This window comes from Hyperolius riggenbachi, chromosome 4, assembly GCF_040937935.1.
Source record: "Hyperolius riggenbachi isolate aHypRig1 chromosome 4, aHypRig1.pri, whole genome shotgun sequence".
NCBI lineage: Eukaryota > Metazoa > Chordata > Amphibia > Anura > Hyperoliidae > Hyperolius > Hyperolius riggenbachi.
In genome coordinates, this window is record NC_090649.1 from 319,945,088 (window position 1) to 319,972,205 (window position 27,118).

The 27,118-nt window shown below is 44.7% G+C and overlaps 1 protein-coding gene and 1 long non-coding RNA gene across 2 annotated transcripts in view; one reads left to right on the top strand and one right to left on the bottom strand.

Moving 5' to 3' along the window:
* The window catches only part of LOC137503952 (uncharacterized), a 74,342-nt gene that overhangs the window by 12,688 nt on the left and 34,536 nt on the right, over positions 1-27,118 (bottom strand). The window lies entirely within an intron of this gene.
* UST (uronyl 2-sulfotransferase) overlaps positions 11,022-27,118 on the top strand; it is a 337,418-nt gene continuing 321,321 nt past the window's right edge. The window contains exon 1 of the mRNA XM_068231724.1: positions 11,022-11,558. Coding sequence (XP_068087825.1) covers positions 11,339-11,558 — 220 coding nt within the window. The 5' untranslated portion in view covers positions 11,022-11,338. The remainder of the gene's footprint in view (positions 11,559-27,118) is intronic.

The following is a 27,118-nucleotide window of genomic DNA, read 5'->3' on the forward strand; positions in this document are numbered from 1 at the left end:
CACCAAAGGACTTCCAATGGGGACTGGTACCTTTCGGTAAACACAACAGGAAAGAAACTTACCAGGCAAAAACAAGTCACCTTAGAAAGCAACATTTTTAAGCTGCATAAAATCTGCATAATCTCAGAATTATTTACATCTATTTGAGCATCCCTACTCACCATCTGCCCTACGTCACTCACTATCTATAAATACTGGCACAAACTTGCACTTACTTCAGGGATGGGGGTGCGAGAGAACATGGCCGGTACACCCCCCCAGATGTGGCCATCGTCCAGGAGGGACTACCCATGCTGCCCCCCAAAGGATAGATTCCCTACCTTTGCAAATTTTACTTACCTGTTGGTGCAAATTGCATGTCCTTGGAGCAAACACACCAATGGTGGGGCTGAGGAGGAGGGCATGGCGTGCCAACAAGCCCCCCAGGCGCTGCCACTCCTCGGGAAACCCATACGCACCCCCCCAACACTTCCAAGAAGGAAGAGACATAAACTGCATGCTACACAAGAAAAAAGGATGTGTGTTCTGACCAGTTAAAGGAATACGAATATTCTGCTGTTAATTAATACCACACATTACAAAAAATATTTTAAAAGGGGTGTCAACACCAAATTTTTGTATTTATTTTCTATTTGGTATTATTGGATGTCACGGGACAAAAAACTGTATGTATTTGTGTTTTGAAAGACTAAAAATTGAAAGCAAGTTTTCTTGCACTATACTTCATTTATAGCAGGGCAAAGTGTAGAAGACCATTGAATATCCCTCTAATTGACCCCATCTAGAAAACTAGACCCCCTAAACGTATTCAACAAGGGGTATAATTATGGATTTAACCCTCTGTTTTTTTCACAATTTTGATTGGAAGGATGCGGTAAAATTCATTTTTTCTGCAAACATGCTTCTTTGAAAGCACATATTGTGCACATGCTGTTTGCAGACTACAAAATACATCCTAAAACATATTCATTAACTTCTCCCATGAATGGAAATACCAAAATAATAATACTTCAGTTACACTGCTGGAGAACTGGGGGGCAAAGGGCATTTTGCATTTTTATCAACTGAAAATCCAAAGCAGATTTGTTTTTGCACTATATTTATAGCAGTGCAGAAAATACCCTGAATATCTCCCAAAATGAGATATTTGGCAAGGGGTTTAATCAACTTACAATTGCTGGCAGTTGTCATATACTAAGGATCCAGAGACTGGCCAACTCAGTGGGTGCGGGCACAAAATGACCGATGGCCGTGTCGCGTGTGTTACAGCCTTGGAGGGAGCGCTGATTGGTGCAAAACGGCACAATACGTTATACCAGGTTATGCTAAAAAAATTAAATATTAAAGCTTTTATTTTAATTGTGGATGCAGTGTGAAAGCACTTTTTTTTGTGTAGGTTGTATTTGGGAGATTTTTTTCTCGTTTCCTGTGCTAGTGAAAAGCTCACAGAGAACCAAAAATCAAGTAAAGTCAACAGCTCTTTTTGTAGAGCAAGAAAGGGTTGGATTAGAACATATTTGAAAATTTCACTGGTTTATATTTTTGCTGAAAAATTTTACCTTACCCTTCTGTTCTTGTGAATAAGAACAGGAAGTGAGGTAAAATTTCCCAAACAGTAGATGCAAAAAAACAATAATAAAAAAAAAAGGACAGCGGTTGTTTGTAATACTTCCACACTCTGCACTAAAACTAAACTTAAACTTTTGCATTGAGTTGCTTTTGTGACCTGGTAGGGATATTTCACATGAAAAGTGACTTCCCTATTGACAGCATACATCTGTGTAACTACTTAGCTGATGAAGCTTTTTTTTTCAGCTGGAAACTTGCAGTGAATTGCTCATGAAATTCACATTTGCAGTCTGTCCAGTCACTACTATCTATGATTACACAATCCGTTCTCAAGATTTACACTGTCATGTTACTGCAATGTAACACTACATCGGTTCACATTTTGTGTGTATACATTAGGGAAAGGGCAGGCCATTTGCATATCATTGCTTTGCATACATTAATATAACCTTTCACTGTATTAGGTAAGACTATATTAGTAAAGGGAAACTTTACCGAAAAATAGTAGTAGGGTGGAAAAAAAACAAGACATTGTAAAGTGAGAAGTAAAAAAAATAGAAGCGAGATCAAGACATGATTGATATTCTCCATGTAATTAATTCATGTTGTTTGAGCCGCAATGAGCCTGCATGTCATCATCTTTACTACTGGCAGACAAGAAAAAAACTATATAGCACCAACTTCCATTATCTATAACCACACCCACCAGGGGCGTATCTGGGTAATATAGAGCCTATGGCAAATACTGAAATTGCGCCCCCCCCCAATCATCAGAGCCCCCTTCCCAACTAAAAACAGCATCCTTTCTTGCGTACATGTGTTATGGTTGCCTGTGTTTTTTTGGCTCGTGATATTGCTGAAGTTACTGTTTTGGAAATATCTCCTCTTCTTCCCTCTTTTATAACACTAAGCCTAGTGCGCCCTACATAAATAAGTTAAAAAGCCATGTTCCCCAAGATATCAGAATTAATCTGATTTGAGTGACAGTCTGAGTGACTGGGTGGCAAAGGGGTAGGCATGGTGGCGCAGGACAGGAGCAGGCATTGCGCCCATGATGCTGTGGCGCCCATGGCATGAGCCATGCCTGCACCCCTCTAGATACGCCTCTGACACTCACTAACAATGTGAAAGGCTCAAATGTTGTTTTTTTTTTTTTACAGATATACATATGCACAGAGAGAGATATGGTTAGCTTTCACACAATACAAAAAGGTTCACAGAAAGGAAACTGACATGACATCACACTGCAGGAGGGGCTTCACCAAAATATCAGCCACACAGACTGCCCCGAATGCACTATTAGAGAAAAGAAATAGATTTCTCATGGGAAAGGGGGTATCAGCTACTGATTGGGATGAAGTTCAATTGTTGGTTAAAGTTCCTCTTAAAGGAGTTATCAAGGGAAAAATGAATAAAATAAGTGCTACTTACCGGGGGATTCCTCCAGCCCCAAGCTCCCAGCATGTCCCTCGCCACAGCTCTCCCCGCAGCCGGTCACCGCAGCTCGCTCCCAGGCCCCGGCGATGACGTCAGGCTGACCTCCAGGTTGGCCTGTACTGCGCCTGCACGAGCGGCGCTGTCAATCACCACCACGTGGGCCGGAGCGGACTACGCAGTCCACTCCGGCCCACGTGGCGGTGATTGACAGCGCCGCTCGCGCAGGCGCAGTACAAGCCGACCTAGGGGTCGGCCTGACGTCATCGCCAGGGACCGGGAGCGAGCTTCGGCGAATGGCTGCGGGGAGAGCTGTGGCGAGGGACATGCTGGGAGCTTGGGGCTGGAGGAAGCCCCCGGTAAGTAGCACTTACTTTATTCATTTTTCCACTGATAACTCCTTTAACCCCCTTGGCGGTATGAAAAATACCGCCAGGGGGCAGCGCAGCAGTTTTTTTTTAATTTTTTTTTTAAAATCATGTACATGATAGCCGCTGCTCAGCGGCATCCCCCCAGCCCCGCCGATCGCCTCCGGCGATAGGCGATCAGGAAATCCCGTTCAAAGAACGGGATTTCCTGGAGGGCTTCCCCCGTCGCCATGGCGACGGGGCGGAATGATGTCACCGACGTCAGCGACGTCGGGACGTCATTGGGAGACCCGATCCACCCCTTGGCGCTGCCTGGCACTGATTGGCCAGGCAGCGCAGGGGTCTGGGGGGGGGGGGGGGGCGCGCGCCGCACCGGATAGCGGCTAGCTGCGTCCAGCAAAAAAAAAATTATGTAAATCGGCCCAGCAGGGCCTGAGCGGCACCCTCCGGCGGCTTACCCCGTGTCACACACGGGGTTACCGCTAAGGAGGTTAAGGACACACTTCTACAGAAACCCACTTGCAGAATAGTTCATCACTACTCAACATTATGAAATACAGTAAGTGTAAGGCATAGCCTGGAAAGGAAAGAAAAAGGGGGGGGGGGGGGTCTTTATTGCATTTGCTGCTGATTTTTTATGAACCAATTTTAAGTATAAGTGGATGTAACTTTCCTCCTAGGCCACCACCTCTCTTCCCATGCGCTCCACACTGTGTTCCATCTTTTGACAGTTCCACCTTCACAGTGGAGGTTCTGGATTAGGAGGCAGAAGTGTCAGAAGATGGAACATGACATGAAGCACATCGGAAGGGAGAAAGCATCATAAGTAAGTTAAAGGGGAACTTCAGCCTAAACAAAAATACTGTCATTAAGTCACATTAGTTATGTTAATTAAAATAGATAGGTAATATAATCTCTTACCTACCCTCTTTTAAAAGAACAGGCAAATGTTTGTGATTTCATGGGGGCAGCCATCTTTTTGATGGGGGCAGCCATCTTTTTGGTTGAAAGGAGATGACAGGGATGACAGGGAGCATGAGACAAATGTGTCCTGATCACCCCTCCCAGCTGCGCGCGCTAGGCTTCAAATCTCAAATTCATAATGTAAAACAACAAACTTGCCCAAAAATAGCAGAATGATAACGACAACATCAGAAATCCCATCATGCTTTGCACAGCATCAGGGGAAAAATGCCCGGGCAGTTTTTTTTTGTGCAGCTAAAATTGAGGTTTGGGTAAGAAAAACTAAATTTGGATGCTATGAAACTGTTATAGAAACAGCAAGCCTTTTCAGTGCTGCTGAGTAGATTTTTAGTCTGGAGGTTCACTTTAACCATTTTCCCCCCCTGCGGTACGAATTTCTACGTACCTTCCGCGCTACCGCCGATGTCCGCGCTCCTGCCACTGGTGCACGCTGCCGCCCGCTCGCCCGGAGATCAATGAACGGGAAAATCCATTCCCGTTCGTTGATCTAAGCCCCCCGCAATGATCCGCTGCTTCTATTAGAAACAGCGCGATCATTGCGATTTATCCAGCCTCGTACTGCTTCCTGTAAGCGTCCTTCAGGATGCTTACAGGTCGCATGTAAACAAACACACTGTGGCCATCTTGTGGCCAAATAGTAAAACTACACCCTAAAACATTTTACATATACAAACACATTAGTTTTACACAATAAATTAACTCATTACCTCCCACACTCCCCAATTTTTTTTTATTTTTTTTTGTAATAATAAAAAAAAATACAATAAAAAAAAAACATAAATAGTTACCTTAGGGACTGAACTTTTTAAATATTTATGTCAAGAGGGTATAGCACTGTTACTTTATAAACTACGGGCTTGTAATTAGGGATGAATGCAAAACTGAAAAAAATGCACCTTTTATTTCCAAATAAAATATTGGCGCCAAACATTGTGATAGGGACATCATTTAAACGGTTTTATAACCGGGACAAATGGGCAAATAATTTCATGGGTTTTAATTACAGTAGCATGCATTATTTAAAAATTATAATGGCCGAAAACTGAAAAATAATTTTTTCCCACATTTTTTCCTATTTTCCCATTAAAACACATTTAGAATAAAATAATTCTTGGCATAATGTCCCACCTAAAGAAAGCCTAATTGGTGGTGAAAACACAAGATATAGTTCATTTCATTGCGATAAGTAATAATAACGTTATAGACGAATGAATAGAAGGAGCACTGAAAGGTGAAAATTGCTCTGGTGTTCAAGGGGTAAGACCCCTCAGTGGTGAAGTGGTTACTGTTGCGGGCCACTGTGCCTGCGCGACCCTGGCCGTGTGCGTCCTGGCTCCTGCTGAGTGCAGGCGCAGTACGGGACGTCCCGGCGCGGGCACAGGACGTCTGCGGCGGGCTTCTACTGGTTAAACTCTCTCTCACTAAGTTAAACTCTCTAAGTTATACTCTCTCCATCTTTTTTTTATTTATTACAGTACTCCTTTAAAAAAAAACTCTTGCAGTATGAACCAGCCCATAGCCAACCTTGCCTGGTCAGTTCTAAAAGAGTGGTGATGTTAATGGGAGAAAGTGTCAACCAACATGATCTTCCTGCAAGTTATCGCTGCTATATTGCCACATTACCAGCACCTTAAAGACTTTATAAAGCTTTAGTGATTTATACTGTTAATTGATTTTTTTCCTGAATTAATGCTGGGACATCACTGCTGAAATCTCCTACATTGTGATTTTATTAAGACCATGATAAATGCTGTTAGAAGTGAAGAGATATTACAGTAAACAGAATTACTTTCCTACTTCATGCCTTTCTAATTAGTCAGCTGTTGAATGCAGATTCCTGATTATTCATCATGGAATAAGCTACACATTCTCCCTGAAATGCATAACGGTACTTGGTAACTGTTTCAGAACTTGTTATACATCCACACAATCATATCTGTTCTTATAAAACTATAAAGGTAGATCAATATATCTTAGCTGCAACTGTTGTACACAAATGGACTTGTAGGTTGTACACAAATAGACTTGTAGTACAATTCATATTTTATTCTTAGTAGGACATATTCAAGTGCCAAACCCCCGCTGTTTTATATCTGCAAGCGGATGGTTGAGATGTGTTAAGGACATTTCTGAAAATTGAGCTTTCTGAATACCATGCAGCGACAAAGTAACTACCCCCCCCCCCCCCCCCAAAAAAAAGTAAAAAAAAAAGCAGTTGAGCAGAGAAGTCTGTGAGAGTTATGCGAACACTTAAGTATCTTTACTACTTCAAAAAAGCTACACAGGTTTACGTTATTGCTAGCTGTGGCTACCCAGATAACTACTGCTACTAGATCCAGAGGATGTGGCTGAAACAAGTATCTGCTACAATAAATTTAAAAGCCTTCATTATTTCTCTTATTTGCCTGTCTACCCTTATAAGTAGATTTAGGGCAGGTAAAGCTGAAGGAGCAGGGCTTCTTTTTAACCCTTTGTGGAAATGAGCAAGGGGTATTATGTACCCTATACTAATTTCTCCCTAGGTGGGGCAGGCATCAGGAGGTCCGGTTCTTAAAGGGGACTCATAAATGACACCAAGACCCCCCCCCCGGGTGTCGTCGACCCCCACCTTCTCCTGGGGCACTGGAGGTGGGCAAGAACCCCTTGTCCATGGTTTAGACAAGGGCTCGGCTGCCCCTCTCCCTCAGAGCCCTCCCATGCCATGGATCATGCAGGCTGGTAGAGCTCAGGGTGTGAAGCCCCACTCAGCCGGGGCTCCGCATTCTGGCTTTCCCAGCCTGCATGAGGGACAATGGGTTAAAGGACTTACGAGGCGAAATGAGGAAAAAAAGTGAATCACTTGCCTCATCTTTTCAGGCACAGAGGACGCCGTCCGCGCCCTCCGTACCGCTCCGCTGGGTCCCGCACTCATTAGCCCCCCGGGCCGTCTGCCGACCCCACGGCCCGGGCTCTCTTGCCTCTCCTAAAATGGCCGCTTGCTCTGGCCACGGCTGCGCAGTCCGCATAGCCGCGACTGCGGTTGCACAGCTCTAGGGCCAACCTCCCCGATCCACACTACATAGCGTGTACCTAAACTAAGGATGGGGGGGGGTCCTTATACTGGAGACATCTCTCACTACCTAAACTAGAAGGAGGAGCTACTCATACTGGAGACACCTCTCACTACTTAAACTAAGGAAGGGGGGGTACTTATACTGGCGACACCTCTCACTACCTAAACTGGGGCAGGGGCTACCTATACTGGGGACACCTCTCACTACCTAAACTAAGGAAGGGAGGGTCCTTATACTTGAGACATCTCTCACTACCTAAACTGGGAGGAGGGGCTACTCATACCATAGGCAAACGCACCGGGGGATTACAACTGCCCAGAATCCCCCCTCAGACTAGGGCCGGTGCAGTGTCTGGGGACAGGCAGAAGTTGAGACACCAGAATATCTGCAGGTATCCTGCAGCTCACAGCACCGCCCCCTTTCTTTCCCTGCTACAGTTGACTTTGGATGTAGCAGAAGCTTGTGTACAGAGCATGAAGCAGCAGTGAGTTTACAGAGCATGGAGCAGCAGTGTGTGCAGATCATGGAGCAGCAGTGTGTGCATAGAGCGAGCAGCTCTGGGAAACTTAACAGAGTCCGGTATGAGCACAGCCCCGTGCCCCTGCTGGGTGAATGCTTCACTTTCCCATTCATTAGCAATGTCGGCTGTCCTCATTATTATCTGTATCAAAACTGCTCCTGACTGATCCCATTGTCAATCGGGAGCAGATCGGACACTTAGGAAATAATTGTCAGATCCTGTCAGTCGGACGGGAAAATTGCATTATGTGTACCCAGTATGATGTCCTACCGTATTATTATATTGTATTGTGCATGGCTGAGGGAGGCCTATCAGGAATACCTCTTTGAAAATCCTGGGTATGCCTATGCATACTGGGGACACCTCTCACTACCTAAACTAGGTAATGGGGGGGGGGGTACTTATACTGGAGACATCTCTCACTACCTAAACTGGAAGGAGGGGTTACTCATACTGAGGACACCTCTCACTACCTAAACTGGCAGGGGTGGGGGGCTACCTATACTGGGGACACCTCTCACTACCTAAACTGGGGGGGAGGGGCTACTTATATTGGAGACATCTCTCACTACCTAAACTGGGAGGAGGGGCTACTCATACTGGGGACACCTCTCACTACCTAAACTAAGGATGGGGGGGTCCTTATACTGGAGAAATCTCTCACTACCTAAACTAGAAGGAGGGGCTACTCATACTGGGGACACCTCTCACTACTTAAACTAAGGAAGGAGGGGGGTACTTATACTGGGGACACCTCTCACTACCTAAACTGGGGCCACCTCTCACTACCTAAACTAAGGAAGGGAGGGTCCTTATACTTGAGACATCTCTCACTACCTAAACTGGGAGGAGGGGCTACTCATACCATAGGCAAACGCACCGGGGGATTACAACTGCCCAGAATCCCCCCTCAGACTAGGGCCGGTGCAGTGTCTGGGGACAGGCAGAAGTTGAGACACCAGAATATCTGCAGGTATCCTGCAGCTCACAGCACCGCCCCCTTTCTTTCCCTGCTACAGTTGACTTTGGATGTAGCAGAAGCTTGTGTACAGAGCATGGAGCAGCAGTGAGTTTACAGAGCATGGAGCAGCAGTGTGTGTGCAGATCATGGAGCAGCAGTGTGTGCATAGAGCGAGCAGCTCTGGGAAACTTAACAGAGTCCGGTATGAGCACAGCCCCGTGCCCCTGCTGGGTGAATGCTTCACTTTCCCATTCATTAGCAATGTCGGCTGTCCTCATTATTATCTGTATCCAAACTGCTCCTGACTGATCCCATTGTCAATCGGGAGCAGATCGGACACTTAGGAAATAATTGTCAGATCCTGTCAGTCGGACGGGAAATTGCATTATGTGTACCCAGTATGATGTCCTACCGTATTATTATATTGTATTGTGCATGGCTGAGGGAGGCCTATCAGGAATACCCCTTTGAAAATCCTGGGTTTGCCTATGTATACTGGGGACACCTCTCACTACCTAAACTAGGTAATGGGGGGGTACTTATACTGGAGACATCTCTCACTACCTAAACTGGAAGGAGGGGTTACTCATACTGAGGACACCTCTCACTACCTAAACTGGCAGAGGGGGGGGGGGGGGGCTACCTATACTGGGGTCACCTCTCACTACCTAAACTAAGGATGGGGGGCTACTTATACTGGAGACATCTCTCACTACCCAAACTGGGAGCAGGGGCTACTCATACTGGGAAACCTCTCACTACCTAAACTGGGGTTGGGGTGCTTCACCTATACCTCTCACTACCTAAACTAAGGATGGGGGGGGGCTACTTATACTGGGGGGACGCCTCTCACTACCTAAACTGGGGGGGAGGGCGGGCTACTTATACTGGAGACATCTCTCACTACCTAAACTGGGAGGAGGGGCTACTCATACTGGGGACACCTCTCACTACCTAAACTGGGGGAGGGGTAAGCTACTTATACTGGGGACACCTCTCACTACCCAAGCTCGGAAGGGGGCTAATTATACTGGAGACAGTGCTAGTTGCATTTTCTAACATACTACATCCAAATCCCCATAGCTGTACATGGCATCAGCACAAATGCTGGCGTCCATCTCAGAGAGGGAGGCAGCACACTGGCAGTCTTACAGGCTGATGAAGTATTTACATAAAGTTCCGTTTTTGAATTTTTTTTTTTTTAATTTATGTTAAGATTGGCTTAATGGCCAGCAACCTAAACTAACCTCCCTTTCACTCAGAGCAGTTGAAATGGGCGCAAGACGCATCCTGTTTAAATTGGCGCTTGCTGGGCCGTCCGCTAGGAAAACTGCGGCTACAAATAGTAGTTGTGAAATAGTGGAGTCCAGGTTAGGCATTACCAATATTTTACTATATGAATTGAGCAGTGGAATATTGGTAAATTTACTGATATTCTTCTACTAATATCCTGCACCCTTTTAAATATATGCCAAATATATGCCTTTCACTTTAATATCCTCCATCTCTGGATTTTCTGATCATTTTGACATGCAATTTTTACTAACTTCTGATGACTTTTTTCCCTGACATATGCTTATTTTCCGTAGCCATGTTTATGAAAAGTGTTCGTTACACTACTCACACTAAAGTATTATAAGATATTTTCCACCTTAACCTTGAAGTTTGTGTGGAAGAAACGCCTCACACAAAGTACCTGTTCATCATCCCTGGCTCTTGCATAGTGAACCTTACTCATGTAAGAATCTAGCTGAAGCCCCAAGGGGTCGCTGGTGTGGAAATAAAGAAAACTCATCATCACAAGAGAAGGGGGATGGGGAAGACTGAGAAAGAGAGAAATGAAAACAACTTTCTTCCTACTTGCACATAAGGGGAAAAAAAGCTTGCCTACTGTTTAGAGGAAAAGCAAATCGTAATCTGACACCACACTTCTAATAACCCCGAGGAGAAACCATCATAAGGATCGCTGTGGAGGAGAGAGAGGGAGCCAGCCTGCTGCATACCTCCTATACTGCCTGCAGCTCTGAGCTGGGGAGAGAGAGAGAAGTGTGCTGAGCAGCTCGCCGCTGCTGTGTGAGGGGCAAGGGGGAGAGAGCGGAGGAGAGAAGGAGGGTAGGAGGGGCAAGGAGGACTGGAAGGAAAGCACAGAGGAGCGCAGTAACAGGCAGGCATTGAGAGATAGTGGAAGTACAGGCGCACATAGAGGCGGAGTGCAGGAAGCCAGCGAGTGAGCTAGAGGTGCAGAGAGTCAGGCTGGAACAAAGTATACAGCACGAAAGAGGCCAATACAGTTCGACAAGTATCCGGGCGATGGAAAAGAAAATCTCTTGACTTAAAGAGGCGCAAACAAACTCCTGCCCAACTTCTCAAATGAGCCAGAAAGCAGCCCTTGTCATCTCCAGGCGGATGGGTGACCTCTTCCTGCCGGGCTCTGTAAGGAGGATATTATATGATGAAGAAGACCAGTAACAATCACCACATCAGCAGCAATCATGTCCCCAAGAACAACGTCCACGGTCCTCCGAAGAAAGACTGGCTGTTTCCGCGCTTCTCCCTGCGAGACTATGGCTTCTGCATGGCCACCCTGCTGCTCTTCTGCCTGGGCTCCCTCTTCTACCAGCTGAATGGGGGACCCCCTCACATCCTGCTGGACTTGCGCCTCTACCTGGGTGAGCTGCATTGGCTTTTGTCACTCTTCATTACCTTGTCCTTTGCTGTTAGTCACTTTATGTACTAGTGTCACTGTCACCCGTTACCTGTTGAGGGTTGTCAGCTTGACACACATGTCTGGTATGTACTGTGTGGCTGCTGCAGGTGTTCTGTCATTACCCCAAATCTCTGCAAGACAGCTATGTGTGATAGTGGTGCAGACATGATGGAGTACTCCACCCTGTCACTGAGCACTGCATATACTTAGTGGGACTCTACTCTGTCACTGAGCACTGGATACTTAGGAGGAATCTACCCTGTCACTGAACACTGCATACTTAGCGGGACTCTACCCTGTCACTGAGCACCGCATACTTAGCGGGACTCTACCCTGTCACTGAGCACCGCATACTTAGTGGGACTCTACCCTGTCACTGAGCACTGCATACTTAGTGGGACTCTACTCTGTCACTGAGCACTGCATATACTTAGGGGGACTCTACCCTGTCACTGAGCACTGCATATACTTAGTGGGACTCTACTCTGTCACTGAGCACCTAATACTTAGGGGACTCTACTCTGTCACTGACCACTGCATACTTAGGAGGAATCTACCCTGTCACTGAGCACTGCACACTTAGCAGGACTCTACCCTGTCACTGAACACTGCATACTTAGCGGGACTCTACCCTGTCACTGAGCACCGCATACTTAGTGGGACTCTACCCTGTCACTGAGCACTGCATACTTAGTGGGACTCTACTCTGTCACTGAGCACTGCATATACTTAGGGGGACTCTACCCTGTCACTGAGCACTGCATACTTAGGGGGACTCTACCCTGTCACTGAGCACTGCATACTTAGGGGGACTCTACCCTGTCACTGAGCACTGCACACTTAGGGGGACTGTACCCTGCCACTGAGCACTGCATACTTAGCGGGATTCTACCCTGTCACTTAGCACTGCATACTTAGCGGGACTCTACCCTGTCACTGAGCACTGCACACTTAGCATGACTCTACTCTGTCACTGAGCACTGCATATACTTAGGGGGACTCTACCCTGTCACTTAGCACTGCATACTTAGGGGGACTCTGCCCTGTCACTGAGCACTGCATACTTAAGGGGACTCTACACTGTCACTGAGTACTGTATACTTAGTGGGACTCTACCCTGTCACTGAGCACTGCATATACTTAGTGGGACTCTACCCTGTCACTGGGCACTGCATACTTAGGGGGACTCTACTCTGTCACTGAGCACTGCATACTTAGGAGGACTCTACCCTGTCACTGAGCACTGCATACTTAGCAGGACTCTATCCTGTCCCTGAGCACTGCATACTTAGCGGGACTCTACCCTGTCATTGAGCACTGCATACCTAGTGGGATTCTACCTTGTCACTGAGCACAGCATACTTAAGGGGACTCTACTCTTTTACTGAGCACTGCATACTTAGGGGGACTCTACCCTGTCACTGAGCACTGCATACTTATGGGGACTCTACCCTGTCACTGAGCACTGCATACTGAGCGGGACTCTACCCTGTCATTGAGCACTGCATACCTAGTGGGATTCTACCTTGTCACTGAGCACAGCATACTTAAGGGGACTCTACTCTTTTACTGAGCACTGCATACTTAGGGGGACTCTACCCTGTCACTGAGCACTGCATACTTTGGGGGAATCTACCCTGTCACTGAGCACTGCATACTTAGCGGGACTCTACCCTGTCGCTGAGCACTGCATACTTAGCGGGACTGTACCCTGTCACTGAGTACTGTATATACTTAGCTGGACTCTACCCTGTCCCTGAGCACTGGATACTTAGGGGAACTCTACTCTGTCACTGAGCACTGCATACTTAGGGGGACTCTACCCTGTCACTGAGCACTGCATACTTTGGGGGAATCTACCCTGTCGCTGAGCACAGCATACTGAGCGGGACTCTACCCTGTCACTGAGCATTACACACTTAGGGGGACTCTACTCTGTCACTGAGCACTGCATACTTAGGGGGTTTCTACCTTGTCACTGGGCACTGCATATTTAGTGGGGCTCTACCTTGTCACTGGGCACTGCATATTTAGTGGGGCTCTACCCTGTCACTATGCACTGCATATTTAGGGGGAGTCTACCGTTTCACTGTGCAATGTATACTTAGGGGGGCTGTACCCTGTCACTGAGAACTGCATACTTAGGCGAACTCTACTCTGTCACTAAACACTGCATACTTAGCAGGACTCTACCCTGTCACTGAGCACTGCATACTTAGTGGGACTCTACTCTGTCACTGAGCACTGCATACTTTGGGGGAATCTACCCTGTCACTGAGCACTGCATACTGAGCGGGACTCTACCCTGTCACTGAGTACTGCATATACTTAGCTGGACTCTACCCTGTCCCTGAGCACTGGATACTTAAGGGGACTCTACTCTGTCACTGAGCACTGTATACTTAGGGGGACTCTATCCTGTCACTGAGCACTGCATACTTAGGGGGACTCTACCCTGTCACTGAGCACTGCATACTTTGGGGGAATCTACCCTGTCACTGAGCACTGCATACTTAGGGGGACTCTACCCTGTCACTGAGCACTGCATACTTTGGGGAAATCTACCCTGTCGCTGAGCACAGCATACTGAGCGGGACTCTACCCTGTCACTGAGCACTACACACTTAGGGGGACTCTACTCTGTCACTGAGCACTGCATACTTAGGGGGTCTCTACCTTGTCACTGGGCACTGCATATTTAGTGGGGCTCTACCTTGTCACTGGGCACTGCATATTTAGTGGGGCTCTACCCTGTCACTATGCACTGCATATTTAGGGGTAGTCTACCCTTTCACTGTGCAATGTATACTTAGGGGGGCTGTACCCTGTCACTGAGAACTGCATACTTAGGGGGACTCTACCCTGTCACTGAACACTGCATACTTAGTGGGACTCTACTCTGTCACTGAGCACTGCATACTTAGCACTGCACACTTTTAAACACATGGAGTAAGATGGAACAGAACTGCTTGATAACCTTTCCCTTTTTTATTAAACATATTTGAAAATATTGTTTACATTAGTTGTCAGTTTAGGTAGAGGTCGTAGCATATGCTAATAGTTAGGTACAGGGCTGTGGAGTCGGAGTTGGAGTCGGAGCAATTTTCATACCTAGAGTCGGAGTCGGTGGTTTCATAAACTGAGGAGTTTGAGTTGAATGAGTTTTGTACCGACTCCATAGCCCTGGGTAGGTGTTCTAAAGATCATTTTATACTGCTAATGTCATAGACACATGGAGAATTTCTTTTTGCTGCCAATTAAGTACTAGTCATTTTATCCACCTGATGTGAGAGTAAGCGAAGTTTAGGCAGCAGTGATATTGTCAGGCCAGCATAATCTTGTCTCTCAGGCCAATAAAGTGCATGCGGATAGTGTTAACATTAAGTGTAGTTAGTATCAGGCTATGTTTACACTATGCACCTTGCAGTATAATGGGGCGTTTAACAGTAGCAGTAGAGTATTGTAACATGTTAGCCATCAGTAACAGCAAGGAGTTTTGAATCAGGATCATACCATTTATTGGCTAACTTAAAAAAATAAGAGCTGTTTAACAGCATAGTAATGTGCTGCAATGATTCCACAATCTGCACTTACCCATTGTCATGAAGACTCTGTAGTGCATTGCACTCTATCATAATCATGTGCACTGAGCTGTGCTGTACTGGACCCTGCACACGTTGTGCTCAATTTTTAAATGACTGGCGACAAGGTACCTTGCACAGTGACACGTGCATTGCTCTGACTATCCAATTTTGAAATGCATTGTGGTGTGCCATATGCACATCGTAATGGATTTAGTGTGAACCTTACACTAAGGCCTTGTTCACATCAGGGCCGTTTCACAGCGCATTGCGCTATGCATTTTGAAAGGCATTGATTTTCCCATGTAATTGAATGTGCCCGGTTCACATCTATGCGCTGAGCTGCTTAACAAAAACGTAGTGTTGTATGCATTTCTGTGCATTGAACCGTAAAGCGCACAGCACTGCAAGTGAATGGGTGTGGTTTTTTTAGTATATAGAAGCACATAGAAGTGCATGCTTTTTTTACGCCTAGTTGGAAAAAAACGTATTTAAACTTATGTAAATACATGGTTCTGCTTAAAAAAAAAGCGCATCGCAATGCACTGAAACACGCACTAAACCGCACACCAATGCATGTGGTTTTTGTGTGAATGAGGCCTTAGTCCTTGGTTTAGTGTAATGTTAATGTTTTCCTAGTTACACTGGCTTAGGATTATTGAAAGGTTAAGATTCATGATTACGCTTGTTAGGTTGAAGATTATCATTATTGTTAAGTTACAGTACTTGTTTATTTAAATTCATGCACTACCTATTTGATGGCAACTACACTTAACCTACCTGGATTGCATTACACAATGAGTAGATGTACATTATTTTATCATTGGTGCTGATATTTTCCACAGAACGTTAGAGTCCATAGTCATGTCACTAACTGTCCCTCAGAGGAACACGCCTTCCCATAGTCTTGTGTCTCTGTCATAGACCAAGATCAATTTTTGGATAAACCAGTTAACTTCCATGTATATTTTTGGGATGTGGGGAGAGAACCTGGAGTGTTAAGAGTGTGCAATCACAGGAAGATCATGCAAACTCTATGTACATAGTGCAGTGTTCTCCCCAGAATTTTTTTCCAGCCGGGTGGCATGGAATAGTAGCCGGGTGGCATAAAAAAGTAGCCGGGTGGGGCAAGATTAGAGAATGCAGGGCCGGTGCTTCTGTGTGCAACTGTGCTTACAGAATAGGAGGAGGTGAGCCGATGACAGCCGGGTGCTCACTAAAAATAGCCGGGTGTAGCACCCGGCTAAAAGAGCCTGGGGAGAACACTGTAGTGTCCTGGCCCAACTTTGACCATGGGAACCTAGTGCTGCATGGCAACAATGCTGTCCACTACACCATTATGCTACTGATTTAAAAATGTAAAGTTTGGTATAATGGGATGTGAGGAACTTTACATTAAAGGCTCATACACACATTAACTTAATCACAGCCGAGGTGGCTGCTAAAGACCACCGCGGATGAGAATATAATGTGCATACAGTGGTCTGGATACATTGGAGAGAGATCAGGCATTCAGTATCATCTCGCCCAAGTGCAACAAAAGGCTCCCTCGCTCTGCCCCCTCCATTGTGCGCAAAAGGGAGGTAACAAGAAGAATTTAAAGAATAGCTAAACTTTATTTTATGCATGGACATAAATTACTCACACCTGGGGCAAGTATACAGCCAATGAAATTAGACCTGCTGCAGATCATCTGATCAACAAATTTCAGATCAGTGATTGAGAAGCTGGAATTAAAACTACAATTAGACTAAAGATTGTTCTACAATAAATTACAAGACAAGGCATAGAATATTTATATCACACTTTCCTCCTGGAGGACTTCAAGCACCAGAGCTGCAGCCACTTAAAGAGGAACTCCGGTGAACATTTTAGTGTTGGCAGGTGATGTAGCTGCTGCATGGTTTTTGGCAGTTGGAAACAGCTGTAACAACTATTTTCCACAATGCAACAAGGTTCACAGACAGAAAACTGCCAAAAAAAGTACGTACTTTTCTAGTGGGAGGGGTTTGTTGTGCGAGGGGTTTCAACACAATATCAATCATACAGCGCCCCCTGATGGTCTGTTTGTGAAAAGTAATAGATTTCTCATGTAAAAGGGGGTATCAGCTACTGATTGGGTGTAATGAACCGCTCAGCTGTCTGCACAGGCAGACAGCTGTTTGACCATTCCTTAAGTCTGAGGGCTGCAGGTCTCTGGAAAAGAGACCTGTCTTTTCTTTGCAAGTTTCAGAGTTGCTCTGCTGAGGAATTTGCATACACTTGTCATGCAAATTGTCTACCTGCCTCCTTTGGAGGCTTGCAGTATAAATACCTTGTTCTCCCAGAATCCCTTGCTGGTCATGAAGGTTTGTTCCTGCTAAACTCTCCTAGAGTATCAGCCTTGCTTGTTTGCTAAAGATTATCTTAGAGTAGTTCCTTGGGATTGCACTAGGCATCCTTTCTAGTGCAGTCAGGTTGTATTATCTGTTTTGCCCTGTACTGTCTCTCTGTCTCGATTGTCTTGTCGCCAGCGGCGGTCGACAGGAAATCGTTCTGTCTGTCTGAGAGTGTAGGCCAGAGCTGCGGTTGCTACTGGCTGCTCCATCTGTCTGGATTGCATTCGCCCTAGTGGTAGTGGCAGTGCTTCTCTCTGTATTCTGCCTTGGGGGTGCTAGCCAGAGCAGCGGTTGCTACTGGTAGCCCCATTTGTTTGTCTTGTCTGATACGAACGCTTGCTGTAGGTTCGGTGAGGTAACCGTTTAGCAAGCGTTCACGTTCTCTATTTTGTGTTTGTGTGACATTGGTTAGTTAGGGTGGCTCGCTTATCACTGGGCGCCTAACGCGCGGTGATCGTGCTTAAACGCGTTCGCTGTTGCGAATGAGTGCGGTGTTCGCGTTTAGTTAGCGTTTGTTATTTTCCTTGTTGTTCTTATTGCTGTTACTTGCTGTGCCTTCTTGCTACTCTCGTGCTCTGTCCTGCTCGGTCTTGTGTCACTATTGGCAATCGCCACGCTGGCGATTGCGTTCTCACTTCATTTTCATTGTTGTGTGTTCACCGTCGCTGGGTGGCGACTAGATTGGTGGACACACATACATTCTGTATCTGTCTTCTCTCTCTCTCTTTGAGGGCGATCTTGCCCTGCATTGCTTCAACTCGTACAATTCCCATCTGGCTTCTGTGGCAGAGCATAGGCTGTGTTCGTCTGCACTCCACAGCTCCATCTGCCGGTGGGAATCTCCCTCTACAGGTGCATAGCACCATAGCTGGGTTCTCTCAATTTACACGCTTGTGGATGATTTCCGTAGTGTCAGCGTGCGTCCTGTGCGCTGGCCACGGAAATAATTCCACAATTGTTACATTGGGATAAAGTTCAATTTTTGGTCGGAGTTTCTCTTTAAGGCACGCTCTATGGGTGACCAGGATCATTAGGTAGCCTTGACCAAAGACTCCTTTCTGTTTTACATACTGGCTTGAGCTGGGATTCAAACCCTTGCCAAAGGGCTCAAATCCCACATCAAGAGCAACAGCTCACTAAATCAGATAATTTGGACTAAAGATTACTCTACAATAACAGAAATTACTGTGGGCTGATCTGTAACTTTTCACAGGGCTAATCAGTTTTAGAAGGCTATTAACTGACTATCTTACAATTTGATCAATCAGTTAACTGTCAGGTAATCAGTTACTAGCTTTTCCAATTTGATTAACCCTGTACAGAGAGCTGGTTAAGTACAGGGTAATTTCAGTTCCCGTAAAGCACAAAATTCACTGTAAGTCAAACTTCAAGTTCATCACTAATAAGAAGAATCGTTTTTTTTAGAAGGAAATAAAGATGGCAGCCTCTATATACATCGCATTATGGACGAGTTTACATGATTGTAATCAGTGGGAAACCAGGGAAAAAAGGTGGAGCAATTGTACCAAAATTCCCAATTGTCATAACCGTAAAAAAGGTCCTGCGAAATACTCATGTGTAATCAATAATCAAATATATATTACCACAGATATGGACAATGCCACCTCTCTCCTCCCATGCACATATCATGTTTGCCAAAAAAAACCTAATGTGTATACACACACACACACACACGCACGCACGCACGCACGCACACACACACACACACACACACACACGTACGTCTATTTGGTCTATCAGGTGCTTGTCATGATTTGACAAACACCTGTTGACCAAACAGAAATATGTATCAGCTGACAGAACCTCTTGCAGACATGAAATTAATATACCCTGTGATTTTCTGTTATGTATGTTTTTAACACACATTTGGTATAAACCTACAATTTATTCTTATGGCTTTGAAAATCTTCATTACTGTATCCAGAATTGCTGCATATCCTGTTCTTTAAAAATGTATGTACCGTAGTTGATTAAAATCTATGTGAGGCAGCTACATGGAAATGAATGTGATTTCTCTTTCAAATGGGTTTTGGTGCAGTAAAATGGCATGTGTTTTACTGCACAAATATGGACAAGTGTGAAGGGACCCTGAGGCATTTCAGAGCAATGAAGGCAAAAGGATGTATTTCACTGGACATGCATTGCAGATAGGACTAGTTCCACAGCAGCACTGATACATTGAAAGTGAAATGTGAGTGCTGACGTCTTTTATTAAACGTAACGATTATGGACAGTCTTTGGGGGTCTATTCCAAAATCTGATCTGTGTGATTTATCAGAAATGCATTCATATAGTCAGTAATTGATAGATAACACGTCAGCCTTCTGTTTTAATAGCATCTAAATACTTTCAAGGTTACAAACTGTTTTCTCCATAGTTAAATGCATAGCTAATCACAACTGTCCATTCATTAGCTTAGCTGAAAAAAATATCAATTAGCTTATGGTAACTATTTTATTGATTCATTTATGTAATGTTATTCATGCAGTGTAATGACAAATCCTACCTGGAACCATGACAAATAAATTATAGAAATCCAAATGCAGCATTGGTGTTATAGAGACATATTCTATCACACTGTGGGGATGATTTATCAAGACAGTCACATGGAAGACTGGAGGTGTTATACAGAGCAACCAGTCAGCGTCCCGCTGATAATGAAACTAGGAATCTGATTGGTTGCTCTGGGCAGTTGCTCTGTGTTTTATTTTTTCTGGTCTTGATAAATGGCCCCAATATGTCTGTATTGTACTTTAGAAATGTAAGACATACGTACTAAAATGTATTTACAGAAGTAAATATGTAATATTCTAAATAAGCTTCATGAATAAAAGCACTGCTAGCGGGTTCCAGGCCTAAAAGGTATACAATGTGTGATTGCCTCTCTAATCTTAGTGCCCGTTTACTTACATCTTGGTATTTCATCTCTTTGTGGTAGCATTCCTTAACGTATAACTGCAGTGATTAAAAAATTGTTCATCATCTCTGCCACAACATTCAGTGTTCTTCCCAGGCTCTTTTAGCTTGGTGCTCCACCCGGTTACTTTTGGTGAGCTCCCGGCTGTCATTGGCTCACCTCCTCATACTCTTCCTATGCTGTAAGCAGATTTGCACAGAGAAGTTCTGCTCCTGCATTCCTTCATCATTCTCCACCCGGGTACTTTTTTATGCCACCCACAAAAATTGTGGGAAGAACACTGATCAATAGTGCAACTATTGTGTATCCTCCTCCAACTCTTTGTAGGATTTGAACTTTTGGATGTCAGATGTGTCTGTCAGTCACTGCTTCTTTCAGCTGTTGCATAGGCATGTTCATAGCTTCACTTATGATGTCTATCCATCTTAGCCTCTGCTGTCCTCTTCTTCTTTTGCCCTCAATTTTTTCAAGCATCAAGGATTTCTCCAAATAATCTGGCCTTACACTAATACTGTGTAGACTTTGTTGTAAAAGAAAAATGTCATAGTTATAACACCAACTGGTAAAATTCCATCAGTGTTACAAACTCTTATTAAGAATCCAAACACTTTAACCACTACAGGACCACAGCCTTCCCCCCCTAGAGACCAGGTTTTGTTTTATAAAAATTCATTTTTTTTGTTTATTTAACCCTCCCTTCTCCCCAACAGCCAATCACAGTGATCAGCTCTAATAGGAATCAGCCTATGAGAGCCGATCACTCTCTGAGCCTCTCCAGGGGACAGCCGAATGTCACGGCTGTACAGCGCTGCTATGGATCGCAGTGCTGTACAATGTAAATAAACAGCTGACAGTCTAATAGCGGCGATCGTGGCTGGTAAATTCATTCAAGTGGGGATGTGTGTGCATTAGTGTGCGATCCTCTACAAACCACTTCCCCAGGTGTAACGCAAACAGGCACTAGCCTCTCTACATTTTTTCGTATGCCATTAAAAGGCAACTGAAGTTAGAAGAGTATGGAGGCTGCCATATTTATTTCCTTTAAAAAAAAATACCATTTGCCTGACAGTCCTGCTGGTCTATTTGGCTGATGTAGTGTCTGAATCACACCAGAAACAAGCATGCAGCTAATCTTGCCATATCTCACAATGATGTCAGAAACACCTGATCTACATATGCTTGTTCAGGGTCTATGGATAAAAGTATTAGAGGCAGAGGATCGGCAGGATAGCTTAAAAGGAAGTAAATATGGCAGCCTCCATAGCCCTGTTGCTTCAGTTTTCCTTTAAGTCTCTATTTACTAACCAAAGTTCCCATATTCTGTTACATTCCATGAGCCACATTTTTCCCACATATACCATTTTGCTCTTTAGAAGCTCATGGACTATCCTTGCTTAAAGGGAACCTGAGGTGAGAGATATTTGGAGGCTGACATATTTATTTCCTTGTAAACAATGACAGTTGCCTGGCAGCTCTGTTAATCATCTGGCATACGGTAAGTAGTGTGACTCAAAACCCTGGAACAAGCATATGGCAAATCCAGTAAAACCTGAATCCACTGAGTTAGAGTACCTAATCTGCTGCATGCCTGATTAGGGTATATAGCAAAAAGTATTAGAGACACAGGATCAGGAGGCAACTGTTATTGTTTAAAAGGAAATAAATATGGAAGCCTCCATACTCTTCTAACTTCAGTTGCCTTTTAATGGCATAAGAAATAATGTAGAGAGGCTAGTGCCTCTTTGCGTTATGTCCTGGGGAAGTGGTTTGCAGAGGATCGCGCGCTAATGCACACACATCCCCATTGAATGACGGAGCTCCGCTGAAGGATTAAACCACTTCAACAGAATATGCTTTCCAGCATTGTAAAATAGCTGTCAATACAACACTAGGTAGTAGGTACTAGGTATATTCAGCATTTATATACCTGATAGAAAGTGCTAGGAGGATTGTGACAACAAAGTTTAACAACCATATCAAATTAATTTAAATGAAATACAGGGATTGTTTAAAATCCCTGTTTTCCATGAAGAAAAGAGTTTAGTCACCTTCACTGCAGTAACCACATAAGCTCATGTATCTTGTACATAGTCATTAATAACATCTGGCAGGAAAACCTCAAAGGACTGTATAGAGTAGGGCAGGCCAGTTCATTAAAAATAAATTCTGTAGTCTGTATTCCTGTAACTTTGAATCAGGTGACCGTTTCAGAAAATTTTTAAACATGTCGTAGCTTCCTCCCAATTGCAACAATAATGTATGGTACTTGCTTCACACATACTTTGATTTACAGGAATTCAAAATATCTTAATGCGACAGATCAGCAATTTTGTTTAAATTAGAATGAGTTGGATCATATTTAGAGTCTAGCGTGCTTCCCTGTGCCCGAGACTATCAGAGTTAAAATGAATGTCATGCAAGTTACAGGGACAGGAAGCAAGTTAAAATCTCCTCATGGTCAACAAAAACAGCAGTAAAATCTCAATGCAGGTTCTAATTACTTTGAGCCTTATCCAAAACAAAAACTAAACAATAATCCTGGATCCTGGAGCTGATCTTTTTTTTTTTTTACCTTTGCATGTTTTCTGTGCATTTTGCTATGCTGGAAAGAGGAGTTGAAATGCAGTTAATTATCAGCAGAGCTGATGTTCACACTGCCAAGTACTACCTATGTTGCAACAATCCTTTACACAATGGCCTAGCAACAGGGGATCCAGAAGAAGTGACAGCCCTGGGGCCCCTGAACTAGAGTGGCCTTCCCAGGAGTCCTCTGTTAACCACTTGTATCGGTTCTTCATTGGTGCTATGCTGCTAATAATCACCTTTATATGTGCTTTAAATAATGCTAATAATTAACACTGTTGCCTTCCTCTGCATAAACGTATTTGATGCTGCAGCTATACTTGGCAGGTTTTAGCGCTTTACATCAATTGTTATGAATAGAGGGCTTGAGAGAGCCCAGTTTAACATTACACTGGGGTCTTTAGTTTCAAAGCTACACCACTTACAATTCCTCTTCTCATGCCCCCCTTCCCCCAACCCCCCCCCCCCCCGGGCGCCATATTCACCTATTGAAAATTTTAACTTTTGGCTGAAGTCACATTTTCAGACAGGAAGAGGCAGGCTTGCTGTAGTGTTCACTCCTATCAGCCTCCATTTCTTGGAGTGATTATGGGCACTGGGGGAGCGAGCAGAAGAACAGACAAGACACAGAGGTGTGTGGATCCAGCAGTAACACACCTTTGTGCATAAAAATTATTCTAAGTATCTTCACTTATATTAACCATTTCAGCCTGCAGGGATTTTTCACCTTATGCATCAGAGCAATTTTCACCTCCCATTGATTCGCTAATAACTTTATCACTACTTATCACAATTTATTGATCTATATCTTGTTTTTTCCGCCACTAATTAGGCTTTCTTTGGGTGGTACATTTTGCTAAGAATTACTTTTTTATAAATGCATTTTAACAAGATTAATAAGAAAAAAATTGAAAAAAAAACGAATGATTTCTCCGTTTTCGGCCATTATAGCTTTAAAATTATCCACGCTACCATAATTAAAACCTATGTATTTTATTTTCCCATTTGTCTCGGTTATGACACCATTTCAATTTTGTCCCTATCACAATGTATGGTGCCAATATTTTATTTGGAAATAAAGGTGCATTTTTTCCGTTTTGCGTCCATCACTATTTACAAGCTTATAAGTTAAAAAATGTTCGTAGTGTACCCCCTTCAAATGCATATTTAAAAAGTTCAGACCCTTAGGTAACTATTTATGTCTTTTTTTTGGTTATTGTAATTTTTTTTCCCATTAAAAATTGTATTTGGGTAATATTTTGGTGTGGGAAATAAACAGTTAATTTTTAATGTTATTATATGTGTAAATTGTAATGTAAAAATATGTAGATGTAGGTTTACTATTTGGCCACAAGATGGCCACCTTGAATTTTTTTTCCCTCCTTGTGCTTCCGTAAGGGGGATGCGGAAATTTTTACGTGCAGAAAGACTGAAGCCTCAAGTAAGAGCGTTTCGGTTTTTCTGCTGGGGACACGGATCGGTGAGCAGGAACCATGTTCCCGTTCACTGATCTCAGGGCTACCAGGGGACACCACGTGGGGGTGCGCGTGCGGGAGCGCACTGAAGCGCGACACCACAGCAGAGCAGCCGCCCGGACGTGAGCTTCACGTCCGGGCGGCAGAAATGGTTAACTACTAATGGCTTAAAAGGCATTTTATTGAGAAGAAGTGATATCACCAAGGAGAAAACTTTTTTTTGGTTGTTCAACTTGTTTCACAACAAAAGTTGTTTGATAATTGTGCTGCATAAAAGAATGCTGTTGAGTGTGTGTATGAGGCTTTAGGAAAAAAAGTGAATTGAATCGGGCCCTATATGTTTACCTGACAACAGTTAAACAATTTTCAGCATGACCATTTTTATTAGGATTTGGTGAAGCATAACTGTGAGAGATCGCGGAAAAGCCGCCGTATGTACTGGCAGTAAGGCGGCTGTTTCCGCGTCCAATGCGGCAGTTTGCACGCGGCAGCATGCGTCTGGTGTGGCTGGGTCTGTTAGTTCACACAGATGGATGGAGAGCTACGCGCGTGCGCGCCAGAAGTCAGGACCTTTATAAGAGCAGCAGAGGTATCAGCTGATACGGATGATCAGCTGATTCCTGCTGGACTCCTGATTGGCTGAGTGGCTCGGGCGGGGCGGCAGAGTCCTGCAACTATATATACAGCTTGCTTGTCATTTGCTGGTTGTTCTGCCGTTGCGAACACTTACGTGAAAGCATTCAGACCATAGTCAGATCCTACAGTGTGTTTGAACCAGGAGGACCTGGGAAGTCACACTGAGCCAGATTACTTTTGTTTATCATTGTATTATTTTTCAGACTAGTTCCAGGGTGTAGAGACCAAGGACCTCACACCCAAGACTAGGGAACTGTATTATCATTTGTGTTATACGCCAGACTAGTTCCAGGGCGCTGAGACCACGGACCTCGCATCCAAGACTAGGGAACTGTATTATCATTTGTGTTATACTCCAGACTAGTTCCAGGGTGCTGAGACCACGGACCTCGCATCCAAGACTAGGGAACTGTATTATCATTTGTGTTATACTCCAGACTAGTTCCAGGGTGCTGAGACCACGGACCTCGCACCCAAGACTAGGGAACTGTATTATCATTTGTGTTATTCTCCAGACTAGTTCCAGGGTGCTGAGACCACGGACCTCGCACCCAAGACTAGGGAACTGTATTATCATTTGTGTTATTCTCCAGACCTGCTTGTGACGCCCATCTTCCAGGGGTCACTAGCCACCGGGTCTTCTTGCTACTCAGCCTGGGACTCCGCCCCCTTGGATGTCTCAGGCTGCTGCAAGATCTCTGCACTTCTAAAGGGAGGTATTTCTCATACTGCCAAGGACCACCTGCTCCTCGGGTGGTCCTCATTAACCTCCCTGCCGTTATAAAAATTTGCTGCGCACGGCAGGGAGGGTGTTTTTTTGCATTTTTTTTTTTAGCATGTAGCTAGCCTAGCGCTAGCTGCATGCTTCCACCCTCCCTGCGGCGTCCCCCTGTATGCGCCAATCGCCGCCGGCGCATATGCCCATCCGGAAATCCCGTTCTGAACGGGATTTCCATGAGGGCTTCCCCCGTCGCCATGGCGACAAGCGCGATGACGTCACCGACGTCATCGACGTTGTGACGTCAGAGGGAGTCCCGAACCACCCCTCGACGCTGCCTGGCACTGATTGGCCAGGCAGCGCACGGGTCTCGGGGGGGCACCCTCTGATGCAGCGGGTTGCGGCAAATCGGCACGGAGCGGCGGCGATCGTAAGTTACACGCATCTAGCAAAGTGCAAGTTAGTTAGCGTGTAACAAAAAAAAATTATGCAAATCGGCCCAGCAGGGCCTGAGGAATCCTCCGCGGCAGGTTACCCCGAGCTGAGCTCGGGATAACCGGCAAGGAGGTTAAAAGTTATTACTGTTGCACCAAACACTCACACTATATAGGTGTCCAGAGGTTAGCAATATATCTGTATTATCGGTGATTCTGCAGATCATCAATAATCAGGTATATATCTGCATTCTTGGTGATACTGCAGATCACCAATAATCGGATTCTCTCTGCGTGCTGACACCAATCGTTACAATAATATGTCAGTTTACCCTCAATCAGTAGGATTTTTTAGCGTGTTTTTATTTCGTTATTGGGGGGTTTCAGAATATCTGGACACTTATAGATTGCTGCCAGATATGGCAGAACAATCAATTCCTCTCTGAGAGCACACACAGCACAGAGATTTTCAGTAGATTCCAGCAGGAAATCTGTTAAAAACGATGAAACCATAGCCTTGCACTGTTTGATGCAGTGCAATGCTTTGGGTTGCTAATCAACTTCTGTTCTCAGTTATTTCAGCTGATAATTTTTCTTTTTTAATGCACTTTTTACCTGCAAATCAGCGGATAGTCAGCTACTGACAGTTGCCAATAGGAATCACACGCGGTGTGCGAAAAAGTAGCGCAGGTAGCAAGTTCTTTTTTTTTTCCCCTGTAGGAACCTAAATGTGAACTAGCCTATTGATTAACATGGGCTTTCACATCTGGTGTGATTCA